At 41.1% G+C, this 20846-nt stretch overlaps 2 protein-coding genes across 2 annotated transcripts in view; one reads left to right on the top strand and one right to left on the bottom strand.

Annotated features, from left to right (window-relative positions):
• Positions 1–13329, bottom strand: part of PRPF40A (pre-mRNA processing factor 40A) — a 31630-nt gene extending 18301 nt beyond the window's left edge. The window contains exons 1-5 of the mRNA XM_077320018.1: positions 12589–13329; positions 9997–10134; positions 6811–6891; positions 3054–3084; positions 2260–2282 (exon numbers count right to left, since the gene is read on the bottom strand). Coding sequence (XP_077176133.1) covers positions 2260–2282; positions 3054–3084; positions 6811–6891; positions 9997–10134; positions 12589–13020 — 705 coding nt within the window. The 5' untranslated portion in view covers positions 13021–13329. The remainder of the gene's footprint in view (positions 1–2259; positions 2283–3053; positions 3085–6810; positions 6892–9996; positions 10135–12588) is intronic.
• Positions 13330–13455: 126 nt separating this feature from the next.
• Positions 13456–20641, top strand: ARL6IP6 (ARF like GTPase 6 interacting protein 6). The gene is made up of 4 exons (XM_077320019.1): positions 13456–13936; positions 15260–15313; positions 16170–16302; positions 18536–20641. Exons 1-4 carry the CDS (start codon positions 13609–13611, stop codon positions 18627–18629), a joined length of 609 nt encoding a protein of 202 aa, XP_077176134.1. The 5' UTR covers positions 13456–13608; the 3' UTR covers positions 18630–20641.
• Positions 20642–20846: the final 205 nt, after the last annotated feature.

Here is a 20846-nt window from a genome sequence, read left to right as displayed (position 1 = left end):
AGACCACAACTTCATTCTACTCCTGTTAAAGTCACAACAGGCAGCAACTGTAGGGGAGAGGTTAGAAAGTTTGCTTCCTTGAACACCACTTGGACTAAATAGGATCCAAGGAACGGTCCAAAAATAGCAATATTAATTTTTTTTCACTTTTTACGATACTCCACTATGTAACAGAGAGGGGAAAATATCTATATATCATGCAACAAATCATGTACTTCTGATTCTTAACCAATATGCGTATTTCATAATGACATATGGTCCCCCACTGTGCATATCTAAATCCACAGACTGGGGCCACACTGAAAGTAAACAGGTTTGCAGAAAAATCTAAATGCTTAAAAAAATAAATGGGGGGGGGGTATTGCCCTCTAAATACCAAACCACAATCTAGCCAAAATTAAGCTCTCATGGATTAGAGAGGATACCATTTAAATAGTTATTTTTTTCCAAGACCAATGGAATTCTGTGTGGCTTAATTCTTGCTAAGCATGACCAAAAGGTTTAGAGCTGCCATTGATGACATACAAAGTAGACAGACATATAGCTCTCAATTAGTAAGATCAAGATGAACAATATTCCAATTTTATTTTTAAAGCTATATCTGGAATTCAAACCTAAAAATTACTGCAGAGTGCCACCTGTATTAGTTTTCCAGTGCTTGCACTGGATGTGGAAACACAATGAGATGTAAACTTGACCTGACAAGGAAAACATAATATAACAACCAAGCTTGCAAATATAATAAGCTTGCAGACTGGGCCTATGCCAGGGGATTTATGGGTAGAGCTTCTATTAAGAACCAGTGCCCACATACAAATACCCAGGAGTATGGGCGGGAATGGAAGTGATGACAGTCACTTCCAGTGATGTGCAAATTAAAAAGGAGGGGAAGAACCAGAAAAATTCAGTAATAGTGCCCCCTGGACATTTTCAATTTTTTTAATGGGAAAAGTTGGAAGATATGGAGCATAAGGAAAAAAATCTACTGAAACATTTCTTTTTGAATGAGTAAAATACTTCTGGTAACAACCTTTTACTTACTGTGAATGTACAGTATGAAGACATTTCTTTAAAATAATCAATACTATTTCAATAACAATGATTTTTATATTAAGTCCAATGGCACCTTTAAAACCAACCAAGTTTTATTCAAGGCATTTGTTGGTCTTAAAGGTGTCACTGTGCTCAGGCTTCGTTCTGTTGCTTCAGACCAACACACCTACCCCACTTTAATAGGACTGTAAGTATATACAACATATTCTAAATGGTAAACTTATGGAAGTGTGAATAATTCTATTAACAAATAGTACCCTATATTGTGTTTAATTAGTTTTTTCAGAGTTTCCAATATGCTGGTGTTATTTGGCAGCTTCTTTCAAACATCTTTTTTGTTTACTATAGAAATGTTTTCTCATTTCAGCTTTTATTTTTTCCCAGACTTCAGGTGGCAATTATTACAATTGTGATCAAGTAACTTAGGATGCAACAGTTCACAGCCTTCACTTTAGGTGTCTTTGCAATTTTAGGGATAGAAACAAATGCACTTAAAATTCTGTAAATATGTACACACTGATGTTATTCAATTAATGAATTTTGTTAATGCACTATCATTTTGCTTTAAGAAAGTATTGCATTTATTATAATTCCCACTGAATTTCAATCCCCCCCCGGGGGTGGGGATGGGATAATGCCAATTCTTTTCCATGGCAATACAGGGATAGAAGGACGGGACCCAATGAAAAAACAGAATAGCCAAAATAGGGGACACTGGGATGCCCATATGGAAGCATAAACTAGTTGAATCCAGCATAGTAAGTGAACACACAAGGAGTCTTCAACCTTCAATACGATATCTGTTTAATAGTTTCCAACATTTGTTTCACAGTACTTTGTCAAGGGTTCTACAAACCAATATGTACTAGTTTGATATGTATTTTGCCTACAAGCTTTGAATAGCTGTTTGTGAAACTGTTCTCTTAAGCCACTATACTGGCAGTGAAAAATTTAGACTCTAGACAGATACATACCAACTTACTATGCTGGATTCAGCTAGTTTATGCTTCCATGCAGGCATCCCAGTCTCCCCCTATTTTGGATATTGTTATTTTTCCATGACTTCAAAAGATAGAAAATCTCTAAGCATTCCCGGTAAGTGAAGTGTGAGAAACATACTGTCCACCTCATTATACATAAAGAAGAAAGTGACCCAAATTTCAGAAACAAAAGGAAACTACCAAAAAAAAAAAGCTACTTGCTTACCTGGGTTCCAGGGGGTGCTAAACCTACAAAATACGAAAAACCAAATTTTAGAACACATATTTAAAGAGATCCAGCTGTACCTCCTCTAATGTAGCTCAAATGGCTTTTAGTCCTTGAGAATCTCACATTTTAAAACATCTTGTGAATTAGCTTTTCTTCTGCAACAATTTTTAGTTTCTTTCTTATGTAGGTTCTTGTAGTCACAGTGCATACTCTCTAGCTAACAGTTTTCGGTTTGTCCATATCCAAGCCACCACCACTCTTAATCCTCAGGTGACAGAATGGTACTTGCTGAGATGCAGGTCATGTGACATCACAGGCCTAAAGGTTATTCCAGAAAGCACAGAAAGTTCTTCCAGAAAGCACTAAAAGAAGCAGGTAGGGTTCCCTTTCTGAGGATCGTGAAAGATGGGCTTAAGAATTCTATCCTGGCACAACCATATATATTTTTTTCCTCCACAGACTTTAATTCAGTTTACTGACCCTTGCATGAAAAGCCAAAGATTCCTTACAATGTCAAAGTTGCTGAATTTTTAAAGAAAACTGTCTAGATTATTTTTTAGTTCAGGATCTGAGTAGCTGTTTTGGAGAAGTTATTCATTGGGATGTGGACTTGAGTAGCTAGAAAACCTCTAAAGCCTGAAATATTCACTGCTCTGGCAAAATAATATATTCTTTTCTGCTGAAGGAATAATTTCACATTCCTATAAGACATTCAAATCAACAAATTAACAATCTTAGTCATGCACCTTTTCTGACTACAGCTACGCAAAAAAGGAATTGTTTATACATACCAACTTGAGAATCCATGCTGTTCACACCTGGCTGTGGAAAAGAAAAAAAGATATTTAAAATTTGTGGTGCCTACTACAGGTTAAGTGATAAAAATTTTGAGCAGCAAAGCCGCTACAATTTCAGTGTATGTTCTCTTACCCTACACATAATATATTTAAAATCACAATTGTGTCACACCATTAAAGCAACCGTGCTAGGCAGTCAAATGAAACGTGTTGTGTCAGCTTTCTAAAACAACTTGCAAACTCCTAACCGAAAGAGTGAACAAAATCCTGTAAGAGTATCCTCCCTCCTCATTTCCATTGACTTAAATATTCCCAGCATCTCTTAGAGGTGGCAATGCTCCATGCTCACCATACTAAAATGGCAAGGCTTTATTTCCAAACAAACTTTCATGCCCTGTCTTTCTCAACGTCAAAAGGGGCCTGATGGGACAATGGCACTAGCACTAACCCTAGTTAAGGGCTCCAATTTGAAACTGACTTTGCAGAGTTATACAGTATTGGTCTGCTAGAAAAACAATTTAGCTTAGCTATGCTAAACAAATGAACCTTGAAAGCTAAGTCCTATGTACTATTTACTGTTCAAATAAATTATTCTATTTATTTTCCAACTTATATGCCAGCCTTCCCTGAAGGCTCAGAGTTACTTACAACATATTAGTGAAAGGAGTTAAAACATTTTAAACATTAAAAACAACTTTATATTTAGAAATCATAGGAGCTCCCTGTTTCCACTCTAGTGGGGGGGGGAATAAAGTGTTGCACTGTTGTTGATTAGGCGGTGCACAAATGGTTGTCTTTTTGTATGCATATATGCCCTTTTTACAATAATATTCAACTGAAACTGATTGTTCCTGTGCTTAAGAGGTTGCCTGGGCATTCAAATCCAGGTAAAAATGCTATTGAATGATGAGAATCCTTGGTTGTCTGCTTCTACCGCAAAGTTGTGAGCTGCTGCATATAAACTTCATCACCTTATGATATGGTGATTCATTTGTAAAATTTGTAGTTTCCATATTGGGATTTGTCCTATTTTATTCTGTTCCAAAAGGATTGTTTTGTCTTCCATTTTATCACTATTTTATCTGTTCCTATGCTCTGTGTTTTACCATCGTTCTGGTCTATGACCATTTCAATAAAGAATTGGACAGCATGTATGTAGGGAGGCCAGCTGTTGATGGTATTCTGCAGACCTCAACCACAGACTTAGTGAACGGTTCTTTCTCGCAGGCCCTGCAGAACTGTTTTTGGTCCTACAGGGCCCTGATCTTGCTTGGGGAAGTGTTCCAACAGACTGGCTCCACGGCTGAAAAAGTCCTGGCTCTGGTTGAGGCCGGTTTGACTTCTCTGGGGCCAGGGATCTTGAGCAGCTTTTGTGCATCTGATCGCATGTTTCTCTGAAGACCATGATCCAAGAACACAATATTTACAGTACAGGCCATTTTGTGATACAGAGCACCTCCTATTTTACAGTATCACAAGCTACAGGGATGGGCACATGCCAGCTCATAAGCTCCAATTTGGCACAAACTGGTTTGGAGCCCAAAGTGCTGCCCTGAACATTTACCAGTTTAGCTGTTCAGTCCATTTAACCCATCCGTTTTGCTCCCCTCCCTTCGCTTTCAGGCGGGGGGGGGGGGGCAGGGGGGGAAGAGAAGCAAAGTGGATAGAAGAAGAAGAGTTGGTTCTTATATGCCACTTTTCTCTACCCGAAGGAGGTTCAAAGCGGCTTACAGTCGCCTTCCCTTTCCTCTCTCCACAACAGACACCCTGTGAGGTGGGTGAGGATGAGAGAGCCCTGATATCACTGCCCGGTCAGAACAGTTGTATCAGTGCTGTGGCGAGCCCAAGGTCACCCAGCTGGTTGCATGTGGGGGAGCGCAGAATTGAACCCAGCATGCCAGATTACAAGTCCGCACTCCTAACCACTACACCAAACTGGCTCTAGGTGAAATGGCTTGCAGCAGACATACATATCTGCCCTGCTGTTAGGCTGAAATGGCTTTGGGAAATTTCCAGCTTGGTTCAGGAAATTTTTAGGTTTGTGCCCATCAAGGGAAGGCAGGGGAGAAAAGAACACCTTTTGAAAATTTGCCCTTTAAGTATTCGATACAACTATTAGGCTTTTGCTATTATGTCAGCAGAACTTTCACATTTTCCCCATTATAAAAAAGTGCACTTCTTCCATGGGTTTTTTCTATCATCTAATCTAAAACTATTAGATTTTTTAAACATTTGCAATTGAGGTAACAACCACTTAATCCAAACCACTTCACTTTTGGGGTCCACTGATAACTGTAAGCATTATAAATTGAAGGCAGCGGGATCAGGGTACAGCATCTTCTTTGTATGCGGGAGATCCAAGGTTCAACCTTTATTTCCAGTTAAACTGAATGAGAAGAGAGTGATGGGGGAAAGCATCTACCTGAGATTCTACAGAACTCCTGCAAACAGACAATGCTAATGGGCAAATCAACAATCAAATGAATAGGATAATATTTTTGACAGCAGATTTTGGCAGGAGACTTTAGACAGAGAGAACAAGATGGGAAGGAGGAAAACAAGAGTGAAGGTTGCAGCAGTGAACATGGCAGATAGCCATTTTAGTTGAGGGGATGGAAAGGAATGGCCAGATTTTTGTAACACTGTAGAGAATGGACCACAACCTTACAGAACTTGTGAGCACTTCTGAAAGATGTATGTGATGGCCCGGGAGTGGGGAGGGTGACCGAAATGGCTACTATGAAGACTAGGGCTAATTACAAAACATTGGCACTTCCAAGCCAAGCTTCCTCCAATGATGGAGGCAGATGTTTCCAAAGTGTTTAATTTGGGAACTTCCCCTAGGCCTTTTTTCAAGATACATCCAGCTCAAGTGAGGTGCATTGCTATAGAGAAATGCTAATTGAGAAGCAAACAGCAGGAAACACAATGGCAAACAAGGAGACACCTATGGGGTCTCTGATGTACAGCAAAGTGACATCACTTTAAAAAACTGAATGTGGAGAGTGAAGAATGAGAAACACTAAACAGAGTCAAGAATGCAGTCATATCAATGTGAAAAAAACAGGAATAGTATAGTTTTTCGGATGAAATTTTATATCTAAGAGAATGTTAGAAATACAAAGAAGCAGAATGGAGTGATTTCTGCAGAAAAAATTGGCAACATTGTATTAGCATAAAACCACGATGTCTACAGTGAGGATAGTAGAGCATCAACAACTGAATTCCTGGGACCACAACAGAGAGAGGAAAGGTGAAGGGGCTTCCCTAATGGAAAAAACTGAAAGATTTTCAAAAGATGTCAGTTAGAAACACATGTCTACATTTGAAATATTTATATTGCTTTGCTAACAGAAAACGCGGCTATTAACCGGGAAGCATAAGTTTAACTGAATTCTGCCCCTTAATTTTATAGGCAATGCTGACAGTTCAGCATCAAACAGTTTGCTTAAACACATATATATGAGGGGCGAGGAGGAGACAATACATGAGAAATTTATTGGTCATTTCTCCTTAAGCTCTTCCTGCTAATTTGTATTCAAACTACATAAAAGTATAAACATTCAAATCTCTGTATCTGGTATTAAGAAATGTGCAGAATCAATTTCTTTTCCTTCATTAACTTTCACTAAGTTTAAGTGCTAAAAACAGAAAGAGGACCCTGCTGCTGTGCACTTGATAAATACTAATGCTCAAAGTTAGTACCTGTCTGGTGTAAAAACTTAAAAATCACAAGCGTTTCAATGCTTACCGGTCCCGTAGGCTGCATGGGAGCGTGAGACATATGGGGTGCCATCATCCCAGGCATCACTGATTGCATCATTCCAGGCATCTATAAATAAATTATGATTATAGTATGTGTTTACGACTTCAATATGTTGCTGCATATATAGATTTCTTTATGTTGACAGAAGGATAGTATTTAACCTTGCTGAGACAGGATTTTAGGGGCATTAACAAAGGAATATAGAAAAATGAGTTTAAAAAATCTGTATAAATCTTATGGAGGCAGGTAGTAGCTCAATTTGATTTTTCAGTTATAAAGAACTAAGGCTTTATGTGACCAGAAGAACCGCTGTAGATAGTATGACCTGAGCTACAGGGCCAACAAAGAATGATATGGTTTTCCAGTTCCTAGTGGCGACTGGTCAAATGGGAACCCAAGGCAAAAGTGAAGAACTGGAGAATCAGGGAGGAATGGATAGGAGGAAAGTGGCCTCAAGAAAACAGGGGGGCCCCAGTGTTTTACTACTAAAAGTACCCAAAACATTAAACCTATTCAGAAGGTGCTGCAGGAATGGGGCCCAAGTTAATTAAACTCTTCTAAAGCAAGTTCCCAAACCAAAATCCCTCTGTGACCTATATAAACTCCTGAGGGCTCATTTACCTCATCTATGAACAGAGAATAATACCTGAAGAACTTGTCTCACAGTGCTGGAGTAAGAGTTATGCTTGCAAAGATGTTCCAAGATGAAGAGTACTATAAAGTTTAAGAATTATGACTGCAGGGTTCAAAAACATGAACTGTTAAAAAAAGCTGAGAAAAGCATGCAACAGGGATGCAAACTAACTTAGCCACTTAAAACCACAACACTGCCCTTATAAATAAGGTGAGTGGGGGAAATCCTTCACTTCAGTGATACTGCAAGACAATAATTACACGTGGGTCTAACACTGGCCATCCAAGACAGAGACCCAAGACAGTTACTATGAAGAACTAATTGGGCTTGTATGTGCATGCTACCTTAACTGGAAATGTATTTCGGAAGGAAAGCTAGAATGCAAAGGGGGTTATTTCAGGTATTTTCATTATTAGGGCCAAGGAGGATAGGAGCAAGAGGACAGACTATACAGATACTAGTAATGCATCCAATTGGCCATAATGAGCCAATTAATTTGACTGGCGAGCCCCACAATTGAATCTTGGGAAATAACCCTCCCGCTATACGGTGACAATCCCTGCTGGGTTGGCCATGACCCCATTCCCATATATCTTCAGGGAGCATCAGGTTACTGCTCCCTCTTACCTTCCATCTTGTGTGGAGGGAGAGGTATTTGGTAGGGCTACTGCTCCACCCTCAATCCACAAGGTTTTCTTGGAAGCGTGAGGAAGAGAAGAAAGAATGGGAGTGGCCCTCCCATTCCCCACCATCCTGTAGAAGCAGGAGAAGAAAGTAGTCTTGCCCCACTGCTGCTTCCATATAATTGTATTCCACGAATAAGATGCTCCCTAAAACCTCTATCTAGGTACTTTCAGAAACATCAAGGATTTTTTTTTAAATAGAGGGCTGTCAAACTCATAGCCCCTAGAACACATGCACCATGCTTGTTTCAAAATGCTACACAGGTGGCACTTGATAAATCCAGTTTGTGCCATCACAAGGCAAGCCACAAAATCAAGGGATTTATCAATTAGTTGGTGGGCCAAAATAAAGGTCTATATTCCCCTTGAGCACATGTTTAGCAGGGCCATACTAAAAACTTCAAAGTATCTTTCAACTTCTGGGCTATGTACACAATTCTCAGGATAGCAATGATTCAAAGGTGAGAGAATGGGACTTCCAGTAACAATAGGAGTAATTAATATTTAAATATAAGGGTGACTTTCCTGTGTTGTATAGCAGAACCCAATGGGTAAATCTTCAGAGGAACACAGTAGCTATTTGCACTCAAAAGGAGTAAGAAGGGAAGTAAGACAAACATTCACTAATGATTCCATTAACAATATTAATTGTTAGGCTAACAGACCAATATCCCCAGCATGACCAAAAGCCCTATTACTCTGTTTACCAAAAACTACATCAGCCACATCTATTAAAAAAAAAAAAACACTTTCCTTATTTAAGCCTCTCAACCTTTACCTCCACAAAATCCATTAGAATATATTAAAATTATCTATTTTTTCATATAATATATATATATATGTCTGTATGTGTGTGCGCATGAATATATACATACACACACACAAACGTACACACACATATGTTTCCATAACATGTGAAAATAGGTAAGATGCAGGGTGACAAGGACACAAATGACAGAAATATGAGTGAACCCTAATAGGCAGCACAAGGGAAGTATACAAAGAATGTATTAACAACCGTTACCTCTAAAAATTGGTCATTATAGGTGGACTTATTGTGTAACTACTTTACTATCCTTGCTTATGCTGCACTATACTAACATCATGGCCTCTCATACTATTTGCCACCTTGAAGGATGCCAGACATCTATCAGACCTGCTAACTAAATACTAGGACACAGAGATGTTCAACCCTCAAGTAGGGCTTCAGAAAAGAGATGAAGGTACTGGCATGATGAACCAAGACTGGCAATAGCAGCCAGACATGTCAGCATTCTTGAAACCAAGTTGGCAAAGTCCCTTCAGCAGCAGGCTATTGCAGGTGCTTTCCAGGACTGCTGGAATAACTGATACCAAACAAAGCAGAGGATTTCATTTTGATTCCTCCAAATAACCACAGAAAACGCAAACAAAGGACACAGTCACTAGAAGGGAAAGGGAAAGAAACAAAAGCACAGGCCTTGACCATACCTTTCAGGATTATTGGGCCACAACAGGGATAAGTTATTTAAGTAAGATCATAACCAAATTCCAGAAAACATTGGGTTAAAATTCCTTTTCCATTCACAGGCTGTTCTGTCTAACTACCAATATACAGGAACACATGCAAAAGGCATACTTCCTGATTTCTACACACAAAAATCTGTCTGTTGGCAAGAAAGCTTCTGTTTGAATGAAGTAAAAAAAAAAAAGTCTGTTCACAAAAAAACGCCCCAACAAGGAGGTTAAAAAATGTGTAGCAGTGTGGAGCTCTTAATGAATTACAGAACGGACTAAAATAAATTTAAATTACTGTCTCAAGAAAAACTTGTTTAAAAATGTTATTTGTAACCGAAATCTCAGAAGCTAACTTACCTGTCCCATTTGTGGTCCTCCCATGGGAGGCATCATTTGAGGCATCATTTGATGTGATACTGGAGGCATGTTTGGCGGTCTCTGGCCCATAGGATGCATCCCCATGGGGGGATAGTGAGGCATACCTGGATGTCCCATCTGAAAAACAAAACGTTAATGACAGTTCAAATCTCCAAGGTCTCAGAAACATACAGATTTAGTGGCACCATAAATTTTCTGGTTGACCTCTCTGCTTTTATTAGGCCCTGCACATTGTAGGTATAAAAAATGACAAAACCAAACAAATTTATTTAAGTTCACAGTATTTCTCAAGCCAAATTTAGAAGGACTGGTTTTCAGTATCTGGAAAAGCTAGCCCCCACAAATTAAAAAAATAAGTTTCAAATCTCCGCATTAATATTCAAGGTAACTACACGTATGTACTTGGAAAAATCAACAGTATTATATGAATTTATTTATTTATTATATTTATATACTGCCATCCTCGAAGGCTCAGCATATATATCTGCATACCCTTTTGCATGTGTATCATTAGATTATCACTAGTAATAATTCCCCCCCCCCCATTTTCTATATACTGGTATGTTTCCTCTAACACTACATTACATCATTATATTGTGTCTTGAAAACTAGCATTCAGCCTTAACAAAAACATCAATTTGCTTGCTGTGTGAGAAATGAAGTGATAATAATTTCAGGGCACAACATGCAATTACCACTTTGAGGTGCAATCCTCTCTGCCCATGCAGTCAAAGGTAATGTTATAAGGACATAAGGAATCAATATGCTGAATAAAGCTTCCATTTTTTGTATTCCATATGGCCCAAAGTCTGCTGATCTGAAATGGAGCTTCCAAAGTTCTAAGCAAATTTGGTCACTAGTATTTTAAAAGGGCAGTGTTACTAAAGACCGAAAAACAAGACTACGCATACATGAAGTTTTGAAAATTTATATATATTTATTAAAACATAAAACATGATACAGGGTATTATATAAACACATGCAGGTGCTCTTACCATACAGTTAGGATTGGTGTGCTACATGTACACTTTCAGGCACATTAGGGTTTTGCTACAGCACATGAAATAACAATTCTGATGCCAAGCTCCAAACTAATCAGCTAAGCAGGCAAATGTGGCTTGTTTTGTACCATGGCCCCCATGGCCCTCTGGCCCAGAATCTATGAATATCAGACTTGTCTCAAGATATGGCTAGGGACAGTGTCTCTTATAAAGCTCAGTATGCATTTCTCACATTGTGCAATGTGTGAACATACTAAGAAGCATGGCTTCCTGCTTGTAACAAGCAGCAAAAGAAACCGTGTCAATAAAAATAAAGTGTGACTATTTGCTATGCAAGCTGTCATTTAAAAAATCTGTCATGAAATCACCATAGAGGAAATTCACAATTTTGTTTACAGTGATCATTAAGCACAACAGAGTACAACATATACTGTATATTAACAACCACAATGCTTTTGTGAAAAGCTACTGTGTAATTGCTTTCTGTCACCAAACACAGGTGCTACTTTGGCTTGGCTTCCTGGTGCAAAGTTAACATTCTGACAGTCGGGGCGGAGTGAGAAATTTTCTTACTCAAAGGGATTTGTACATTACTTTTTATAGAAATCTTAATTTTACAATAGCAGACCTTTTCATTCCCTATTTTCTCTTATTATTATTCATCATTTAATTTATAGACCACCCTCTCCAGTCAGGCTCAGGGCAGTGTATAACTGAACTACAAGCTTCAAATAAAAATAAAAACCATAAAGGATACAACAATATCCTACTGCTTTCTCTGTTTTCCATTTCATGGTCTTGACCTATCTTTTTCCTTATTTACTTGTCCCTGGTCTGAACCATATGCCTGGTGGAATAATGTTTGTATAAACTGGTGCTAAAGACTTGCCACTTCTCAGGGAGAAAAGAGATACAACTTACATGGATTATTTTCATAAATCTTCAAGGCACAAGGACAAATGTATATAACACTGTACCAAAGCAGAGCCTTTTCTCTCTAATTTTCTATGCCTACCAATTGATAAACAAAAGCACTTAATGACTCTTAGCGCCAGAGTTAATGTCCAATGGCTTCAGACCATAATATAGGCAAGAAAAAATCCCAGGGAGGGATTTTCTACCTAAATCAGGTATTACAGAAATATAACGGACATTAATGCCATCTTGAATGACTTAGTTTGACCTTCTCCCCCCCAAAAAACCTTGATGGACATCAGGCCACTAAGATATTCATTATGTCTTCTATTTACACTTCTGGGCCAGTGGTACAGTTCTCACCAAGCGGACTTCAACTCCTGTTAGCTATACAAGATGCAAACCATAGTCCTTCGCTAACAACTCTTCTTCTATAATGTTGAAGATCACACTAAAAATGTCTGGAAAATGAATGCATATCCTAGCTTATCCCGCACATGTCGGGTAACGCACTCTAAATGCGCATTTGCAGCTGGGATTTCCTGTGTGAAACTTGAACACAACAACAAAAAAACCCACTGCTTTTAAAGTGCATTGTCCGAAGTGTGCGAAATAACCTTCCCCAGGATCGCGAGAGGAAGCTGTCTAAACTCACCATCAGGGACTCCCGGCCCATTCCGCCGCCGCCGCCTCCTCCGGCGCCCCCACCTCCTCCTCCGCCGCCTCCCCCGGGCCGCATGGCAGGGTTGAGGAGACTGCCCCCTCCGCCGCCGCCCCCTCCTCCTCCGCCGCATCTGCCCAGCAGCCTCCCCCGGAGCGGCTGGCGGGAGGCGGGCCCGAAGGGCAGGAGCGGCTCGGGCTCCCCCCTGGGCGGGAGCAGAGGCGCCAGGAGGCTGACGGGCTTCCCGGCCGGCCAGTCGGGGCGTCCACCCAGGCGACCGCTCTTGGGCGACTGCTCGGCGCCGGGGGCCCCCACGGGCCGCACGCCTTCCGCGGGGTTGAGCTGCATGAGGGGCGGGGGCTTGGGCAGGGAGAAAGGCAGCGGCTGAGGGGAGGCCGCGGCGGCCCCCGAGTCCCCCCCGGACATCGCCGCCGCCCCTCCCGCGAGGCCGGGGGGGGGGAAGGGGCGCGACGCGGGACCGTTAGGCCGAAGGCGCGCGGGGCTGCGAGGGGCGGGCGGGCTCCGCGGAGGGGAGGCGGAATGGAAAGTACGGACGGAACGGCACAGGGGGGGGGGGGGAGGAGAAGGGAAGCGCGCGCAAAGGACGCTGGGAAAAGCGTGCCCACGAGCGGGGCGGTGGGAGCGAGGCTACGGAGGCCGCAGGAGCCCCGCGGCGCCTGCAGCGGACGCCGAGACCCGCCCCTTCCGAAGCGCCTGGGGGAGCCTGGGGGCGGGGGAGGGGCTGCGAGGGAAGGAGAGCGCCTCACATCCTCGGCCGCGTCTCTCCAGGGGACAGTCGCATGGGAGGAAGGGGAAGGAGCCGACGGGCGACGTCAAGGAGGAAGAGGCGGGGCCTCCGGCGCTCGCGTCGGTCCGCTCGGCCTTTCTCTTTCCGGTTCGCGCCTTTTGTTCCGCCTTCCTGCTCTTTCCTTTCCGGTTGAAGGGCGCTTTAGGACGGAGGTCAGCGGCGCCGTTGTGCGCGCCGCGCGTGCGCATTGTCTCCACTCGGTTGTCATGGCGGCGTCTCCCGCGGGGGAAGCCTGGCCGGACCGCCGCAGGGGGAGCGCCCGTGCGGAGGCTGCCCGCAGCCCTTGGCCGCTGGACCACGCGGCGGTGGCGCGGAGCCTCCAGGCAGAGCTGGAGGAGGGCGGCGGGGGCCTGCTGGGTGCCGCCGGGGGGCTGTGCGGCGCCTCCACGGCCCGGGCTGGCCTCGCTCGGGCGCACCACGAACGAGACGGGTCGGCGCGCCGTTGGCCCAGCCAGGCCTGCTCCGTGTTGTGCTGCCTCCTGGCCGTGTGTTTGCTCGCCTTCGTCCTGGCTATTGCTTGCCTGGTGCTGAAAGGTGAGTGCGGGAGGGTGGAACCCCAGTCCGCACACATGAGCAGGGGTAGTCAACCCGTGGTCCTCCAGATGTTTGCTGGCAGGGGCTCATGGGAATTGTAGTCCATGAACATCTGGAGGACCACAGGTTGGCTACCCTGGGCTAAAGCACTCTCAGGGTGTTTTTGCAGCAGGGGGTCTTCCAGAAGAAGAGTTGGTTCTTATAGGCTACTTTTCCCTACCCGAAGGAGGCTCAAAGAGGCCTACAGTCGCCTTCCCGTTCCTCTCCCCACAACAGACACCCTGTGGGGTGGGTGAGGCTGAGAGAGCCCTGATATCACTGCTCGGTCAGAACAGTTTTATCAGTGCCATGGCGAGCCCAAGGTCACCCGGCTGGTTGTATGTGCGGGAGAAGCACGAAATCAAACCCGGCTCGCCAGATGATAAGTTAGCACTCCTAACCACTACGTCTATAGTGCATTATCCAACCTGTGCAGAATGAGAGGCTGGATCTACCTAAGAGGAGTTTTATGCCACCACTGTAATACAAGGGTGCTGGCAGTGGATCATGCAGACGTGTTTTTCACAATAGCCAACAAGTTGTGCTGACGTTTCCCTGGTGTTTCATCTTAATGCTGTCTATACTTGTTCCTCCTTAGCTGTGTGTTTTTCTATACAGGAACATCCCAGATTTCTTTAGCCTTTGGTAAAAGAAAAGCAACAGTGAGATAACTCCTTAATTTAACTGCTCTGTTTTGCATAGTTCTATTGCATTTTCTGACCATAAAATTATACAACTAAAATGCAGTGCAACTTTGAAAGACGTGGAAACAGCTGAGCCATAGGATCACTAAGACTGGGACGTGACTCAGTGGTTAACATCATAATCATCATCTGTTGCCTGTATGTGTCTTCCCCTTCTACTGCAATCACCCGTGTAAGCTTATCAGTATGAGGTAAAGGAATGAAGATAATTTCAACAGCCAGAGAGGTTTAGTGGCCAGGGTGTTGGACAAGATCTGGGAGATTCTGCTCCGAATCCCCATTCTGCAATGGAAGCTTGTAAGATGACTCTGGGCTAGTCATACACTTTCAGCCTCACAGGGTTTGTGGGGATAAAATGGAGGAGGGAAGAACATTACAAACCATTTTGGTCCCCATTAGCTGCACAAAGTAATACAAGACTGAAGCTTAGTAGGTTTAATTAAGCATAGTTAAAGTATTGTAGCAAGTCACGCAACAAAGTTGGTAAATTTCCTGTGGAAAAAAACTACTGTAGGGCAACTATGTTTTCTTTAAATGTTTCAAATTATAAAAATTCATTGTTGGCTATTTTAATCTGCAGACTTGCAATTTGAGAAAGGGAAGACTGATGACAGTTTAGAAACGAATATTTTAGGTAAGACCATTCTGGTGGTTTCATTTGGGAATTGATTGTTTAGGATTTTATCCATTCATGTTTTGACTCATTGGCCTTACATTAGTATATGCTGTGTGATAAAAGAGTAGTATTTCAAAGGAACTATTTTGTTTAGTGGTATCTTTATGTCCTTCAGCCTTCTGTTGTTGTCTTCCACTAGCAGGCAAAGACTTTTGCTTGCCTCACATCTCGTAACGGCTTACTGAGCCTTTTTGCTAGTTGTATGCGTTTGCTGTTTGTATCTCTACTGCATTATTAAATATTCATATTCTAATACTTAAATATAAATATTTATACATAAATTTTAAATACTGTTCCAATATTTTAAACATTTTAATGGCTGATGCTTGCTGCCTTAAAGACCCTATCAGGGTTGACAAGCTGCTTATAAATGCTTTCCATAAATACATTTGGGACTTAGTAATATTTCATAGTAACTAACATAGATTGTATCCTGAAGTAGTTGCAAACTAACAAAACTTAGTTGCAAATATGAAATTATAGAAATGCAATGTCACAGTAGTATTGTAGTGGTGTTTCAGACTACATTAGTGTTTTATCTCAGCTGCCTGACCTATCATTACGTCATTAACCAACTTTTTCTGTTTAAAATTAATGAGTACCTTTCAAAGATGTAATGGGGGAAAATGCTGGTATAGTACTTAACTGCAAAGGCTCCAGTCCTATGATCTGTTGCCTAAGAATACATCTCAATGGGGTTTCTCAGTTTTGTGCTTGTTTATTCAGGCGGACTTTCCAGAAGTGCTGTTGAGGCATTTTGCCTGAAGTTGTGTTTTGAGCTTTTATTTACAATACTATTTTTTTCTTCTTTAAGGATTTTGGAGTCTCCTTATTCTTGCTTTAGTGTCGGGTCTGTCATGTTGCAGTTTTTCTTGGACAGTGACCTATTTTGACTCCTTTGAACCAGGAATGTTCCCTCCAACTCCACTATCACCTGCACGGTTCAAGTAAGTACTGTTTGAGTGAAACTGAAATGTAGTTGGTCCTAGCAAGCTACCCACCAAAACTAATGGAGGTGTGCATGCTTATGTTCAGTGAAAAGAATGAAATGCATAAACATGCTTAGGACTAGATTGGAAGCATCATGCAGTCTAGCTAAAGTATGCTTAAGTATCTGTTAATTAGCTACAGTATTCATTGGCATAACCTTGTATTTTGACTATATTGTGTCCATTGACTCTGCCCTAGCTGAATCCAAAGAGGCTATTTTATGCTTCCATCCACTGTTATTTATTATACTTCCATAAATGGCTATTTATTAATCATATTTTGAATCCTGTGTGTTTCCTATTAATCAAATTATGCCGTCACACATTCATGTAGCATAATGACAAACACTATTTGTCTAAAGAACAATTAATTAAAATATTGTAAAATTGGCCAGCTGAGTGCATGTGAGCTTTCATATATTACTATTATTCTAAATAAAGCGACTATTCCTACTACTACTCTGTTTATGAATTGTCCCTTTCAAAAGAATTAAAATCCATTTACAATTGACACATTGCAGCATAGTAGACTAAAAATGTGAAATAGCTGGACTATAAAAAAAGTTATCAAACATTAATGACGCAAAAGGTATGCAGTCTCCGTAGACCTCATTTATTTATTTCAATAAGCCCCTGACTAAGGGCCAATGGCTTGTACCTGTGTCCCTGCGCAGGTTAACGGCCTGCAGGAAGAAGAGGGGGAAAGCCAACCTAGATGGACAAGGATTGCAACTGAAAATGAAAATACCCATCCCCTCAAAAACACACAACCACTATGTCTGCTTATAATATGAACAGATCTTGTTTAATATATATCAAATCCCTTATTACATGCCTTAGGATAAAGGATACACATGCTCCAAAACGTATGCAGATGATGCAGTCATTCTATCCCAAACCAGAATAGACTTAAAACCTGCACTAGGTGTGTTCGTTCAGCATTGCCAAGCAGATCAATTAAGAATCAACTGCACAAAAACTAAGATAATGCAATTTAACTCTAGGTTTAAAAAATGTGCCTGAATTGACATCAAATTGAACAAGTTAAATCCTTTAGCTATCTGGGAGTTATGTTCCAGTATAATGGGAAACAAGCCACTCATATTCATTGTATAGTTCATTCAGTGAAAAGGAGCTCCAACATCGTTCTCGGTTTTTTTCAGGCCAAGAGGAGGTGGCTGTATTCTAGCTGGCATTGTTTATGGTTAAATCCTCATCCCAACTTTTATATTGAGCTCAATTGGGACTGTATAACAACTTCATCATGCTAGGGAGAGTGCAGTAATCTTTCCTCAGGGTCTTATTTAATGTCCCTAAATGTATATCAAATGCTGTTCTCAAACATGAGGCAGGTCTTTCTGCGGTAGAAACTCCGGTTTGGCTAAAGTTCATATAAAGTTGTCTGGACTCTGAACTGCAGTTTCTTTCTACGATGTCATACCTACCATGGTTCTCCAGGATAATTAAAAAATTGTCCTCAGTAGGTTTAGATCCAGTTCAGCTGTTGGAAAAGGGTAGGGGTTGGGCTAGATCCATAGTCCAACAACACTTTTTTGCTACTGAAATGCAATCTGAGTTGGCGCTACTACCCAAGCTGTATAAAGTTATCTCCGTGGACTAATGGAGTGTTGGCTTCTTAACTGTTTATTGTTATCTAAATTTAGATGGGCCTTCTAGAGTGTGATTTGGTGCCCTATCACCTGCCATTCTTTTTTGGTAGATTTCAATATCAACCAAAACAGTTGTGCAAATGTCTGTGCTCTGACAATGTGGTAGAAACGCTCTCACATACTCTTACCGTGTGAACTTGCTGTTTAGAATAGGAATTGTATATTTGGTCCCTTGTCACATCACTTTAGACATTTAAAGCACTCAGCCACCTATGAGAGCCTTCTGATTAAATTTCTCCTGGAAGTCAAAAAGCCAGCCATCTCACGGCTGTACCAAATTCTGCTTTATAGTCTGTGAGAAACTTAATGATCTGTCAAAAAGGGGATTGAATTAATTGGGGTATCTATTTTATTGTCTGCTTTTTAAAAAAGGTAACTATGTAGGAAGTCTGTAAATATTATGAGTAAACTTGTTTTTATTGCATTTCCAATCAACTAGACGGTTCATTTTAGAAATTAGATATTGCTTTACTCTCCTTGTTCTTCTCACTTCCTAATTAACTCTCTGCTTTTCTCTCCAGGCGCATGACTGGGCACTCCTTTCATGTGGGCTATAGTATGGCCATTCTGAATGGCGTAGTGGCAGCTCTCACAGTGGTATGGTGTCTCCTTTAGACTGCATGGATTGTGGTTTTCTCAATATATGACGAAATGAAGACCACGTATGCATCAATGTACAGGTCACATTCTTCAGAATTAGTTTTGCTGCACAATTGCTAAAACTTTGAAAAAGCAGCTGGCAATGGCATGGAAACAAACCACATGGTTAGAGACGAACTGGCAGACAGCCGTAACAGACAAAATGTCTCCGTGCACGAAGCAGTTGCCACAGTGACACAGTTTCCGTTTGTGTAGTGACCATATTATGAGAACATGCTTTGGTTAGCACTGTTAGAATGCTGAAGATGTGCACTGGGTTAATACTTAGGAACTTCCCTGCCATGTCAGATGAAATTTCAAATACTAATTCATCCTGTTCCATTTGCTGTTAAATTCTTAGAATTATACTTTCCCCATGTGGCAAAAACCTGAAAATGGAGGCATATGCTTTCTAAAATCAGATTGAGTTAGGGCTTATATTTCTGGAGTGATACCATTTGTTAACTGTTACCGTTTCAGTTCTGTAGGGGGATTAAAGCTCATGCATCTACTCTCCATGTCACATGCTGTTAAATGATTTGTATTTTATAATGGCCTGACATGGTTCCTGTGTAGGTTGGCAAATACAAGAAACAAGTGCTATCTCTTACTAGACTAACATTTCTGTGGAAATTGCTGACTTGCTTTTGATTTTCACCATTTATGCAGAACAAGAAGGCTGGAAGTCCAGGTGGTTGGTGATAACCAGAATAACAACTGTCTTCCTGTAGGGTAAATTGAATTGATTGAATCCAAGTGTTAGTACAAACAAAAACTTAAGTCTAAAAACTGAGTCTAAAAAACTGGCTTCAAGCTTTAGTTTATAGTCTTGGTTGGCACCAACTAACAAACCCCAGTTTTTTAAAGACAGACACCATAAATCAGAATGTGAATTTGAAGAAACAAATTCCCATGTCTGAATGCAGCCAAAGTGTTTTCACCCAAAGGTGCGTCCAATAGTAAGCTCACTTGTGATGAATTAACTTCATGATTTTTATTGCTCAGGTTTTAGGATATAATCCAGCAGAAGCTGAGCTCTTATAAACCACATTTATTTCAAGTGAAGGACTTGAGAATGTGTTAAAACCTTTCCACTTGAAATCAAAGGACTTGTTACTAAAACCTGCTCATATTTAACTTGATTGACTGGCAGAAACATAGCATAACTTTTTATGATTACTGGCTCCTAATCTTTTGATTTCCAGGAACAAACGTATTCCATCATGAATGCCAAAGGATTTGGGGTTTTTAATGCAGCTTTTTAATAGGAATACAAAAAAATATTTCCGTTCAGGATCAGGATATATAAAACTAAGAAAACCCATTAATTTCTGCCCAAAAGTTCATGGATCATTGATGCCAAGTGTATTTGGTTTCATTCATGTTTTCAGTGTAATCGGATTTCTTAATTGTCCCAATGATACTTTGCTTATTTGCTTGAACGTTCAGGGCTATTCCTTACCAGCACAACTATAACATATCTACAGTATTAAAAAACACTACTGTAAATTGTTAGGACACGGGAAGTTATAAAGTATACTGATCTGAATTGAACCAGGAGTTCGTAATTAAGTGGTTGTTTTTTGAAGACTCATCATGGCTTAGCTCCAAAGAAATGAGCATAATCACTGGGATATTTGTATCCCCAGTTTCTACTGCAGCTTCCCCCACCTTAACTGCTTCTAAGGGTCAGACAACCTTTCAGAATACTGTACTGTGCTACTCAGCGTCCATAGCTGGGACCAAGATTGGTACCTCCTCCCATCTGACTGTGGAGCAAACAAAAGTGCCTTCTCACACACAGATTTTGTGTGCGTATGAAGCTTCTGGGTATTGAAAAAAACCTTGCACACTTTTAATAAAGTGTATAATTTGTTCAGGTATAAATAAGCGCATTTTGACTTGAATTCATTTTGTCATATTTTTCTGTAAATATTTTTATGTATGAGAATTTTTTCTGCAAATAAATTGCCTTTGTTTATAATTGAGCGATACTCGTTTGTGTGTGTGTTAGTAAATCTCTCCATGCATAACCGCAGGGTTACAGCGGTCTATAGCTTTTCTGTTAGCCTCTTTATATGAGGGTTGCGGCTTAACTTTTGCTGCTTTTAGGAGACCATGTCTGAGGGGGATAGACAGATGTCCATGGAGAGGGAGTTCCATAATTTCAGTGCCAGAACTGAGAAGGTCCTT

The sequence above is a fragment of the Paroedura picta genome, chromosome 2 (genome assembly GCF_049243985.1).
Source record: "Paroedura picta isolate Pp20150507F chromosome 2, Ppicta_v3.0, whole genome shotgun sequence".
Classification (NCBI taxonomy): domain Eukaryota; kingdom Metazoa; phylum Chordata; class Lepidosauria; order Squamata; family Gekkonidae; genus Paroedura; species Paroedura picta.
Note: the sequence above shows the minus strand (reverse complement) of the source record. Positions and strands in the feature narration are given on the sequence as shown.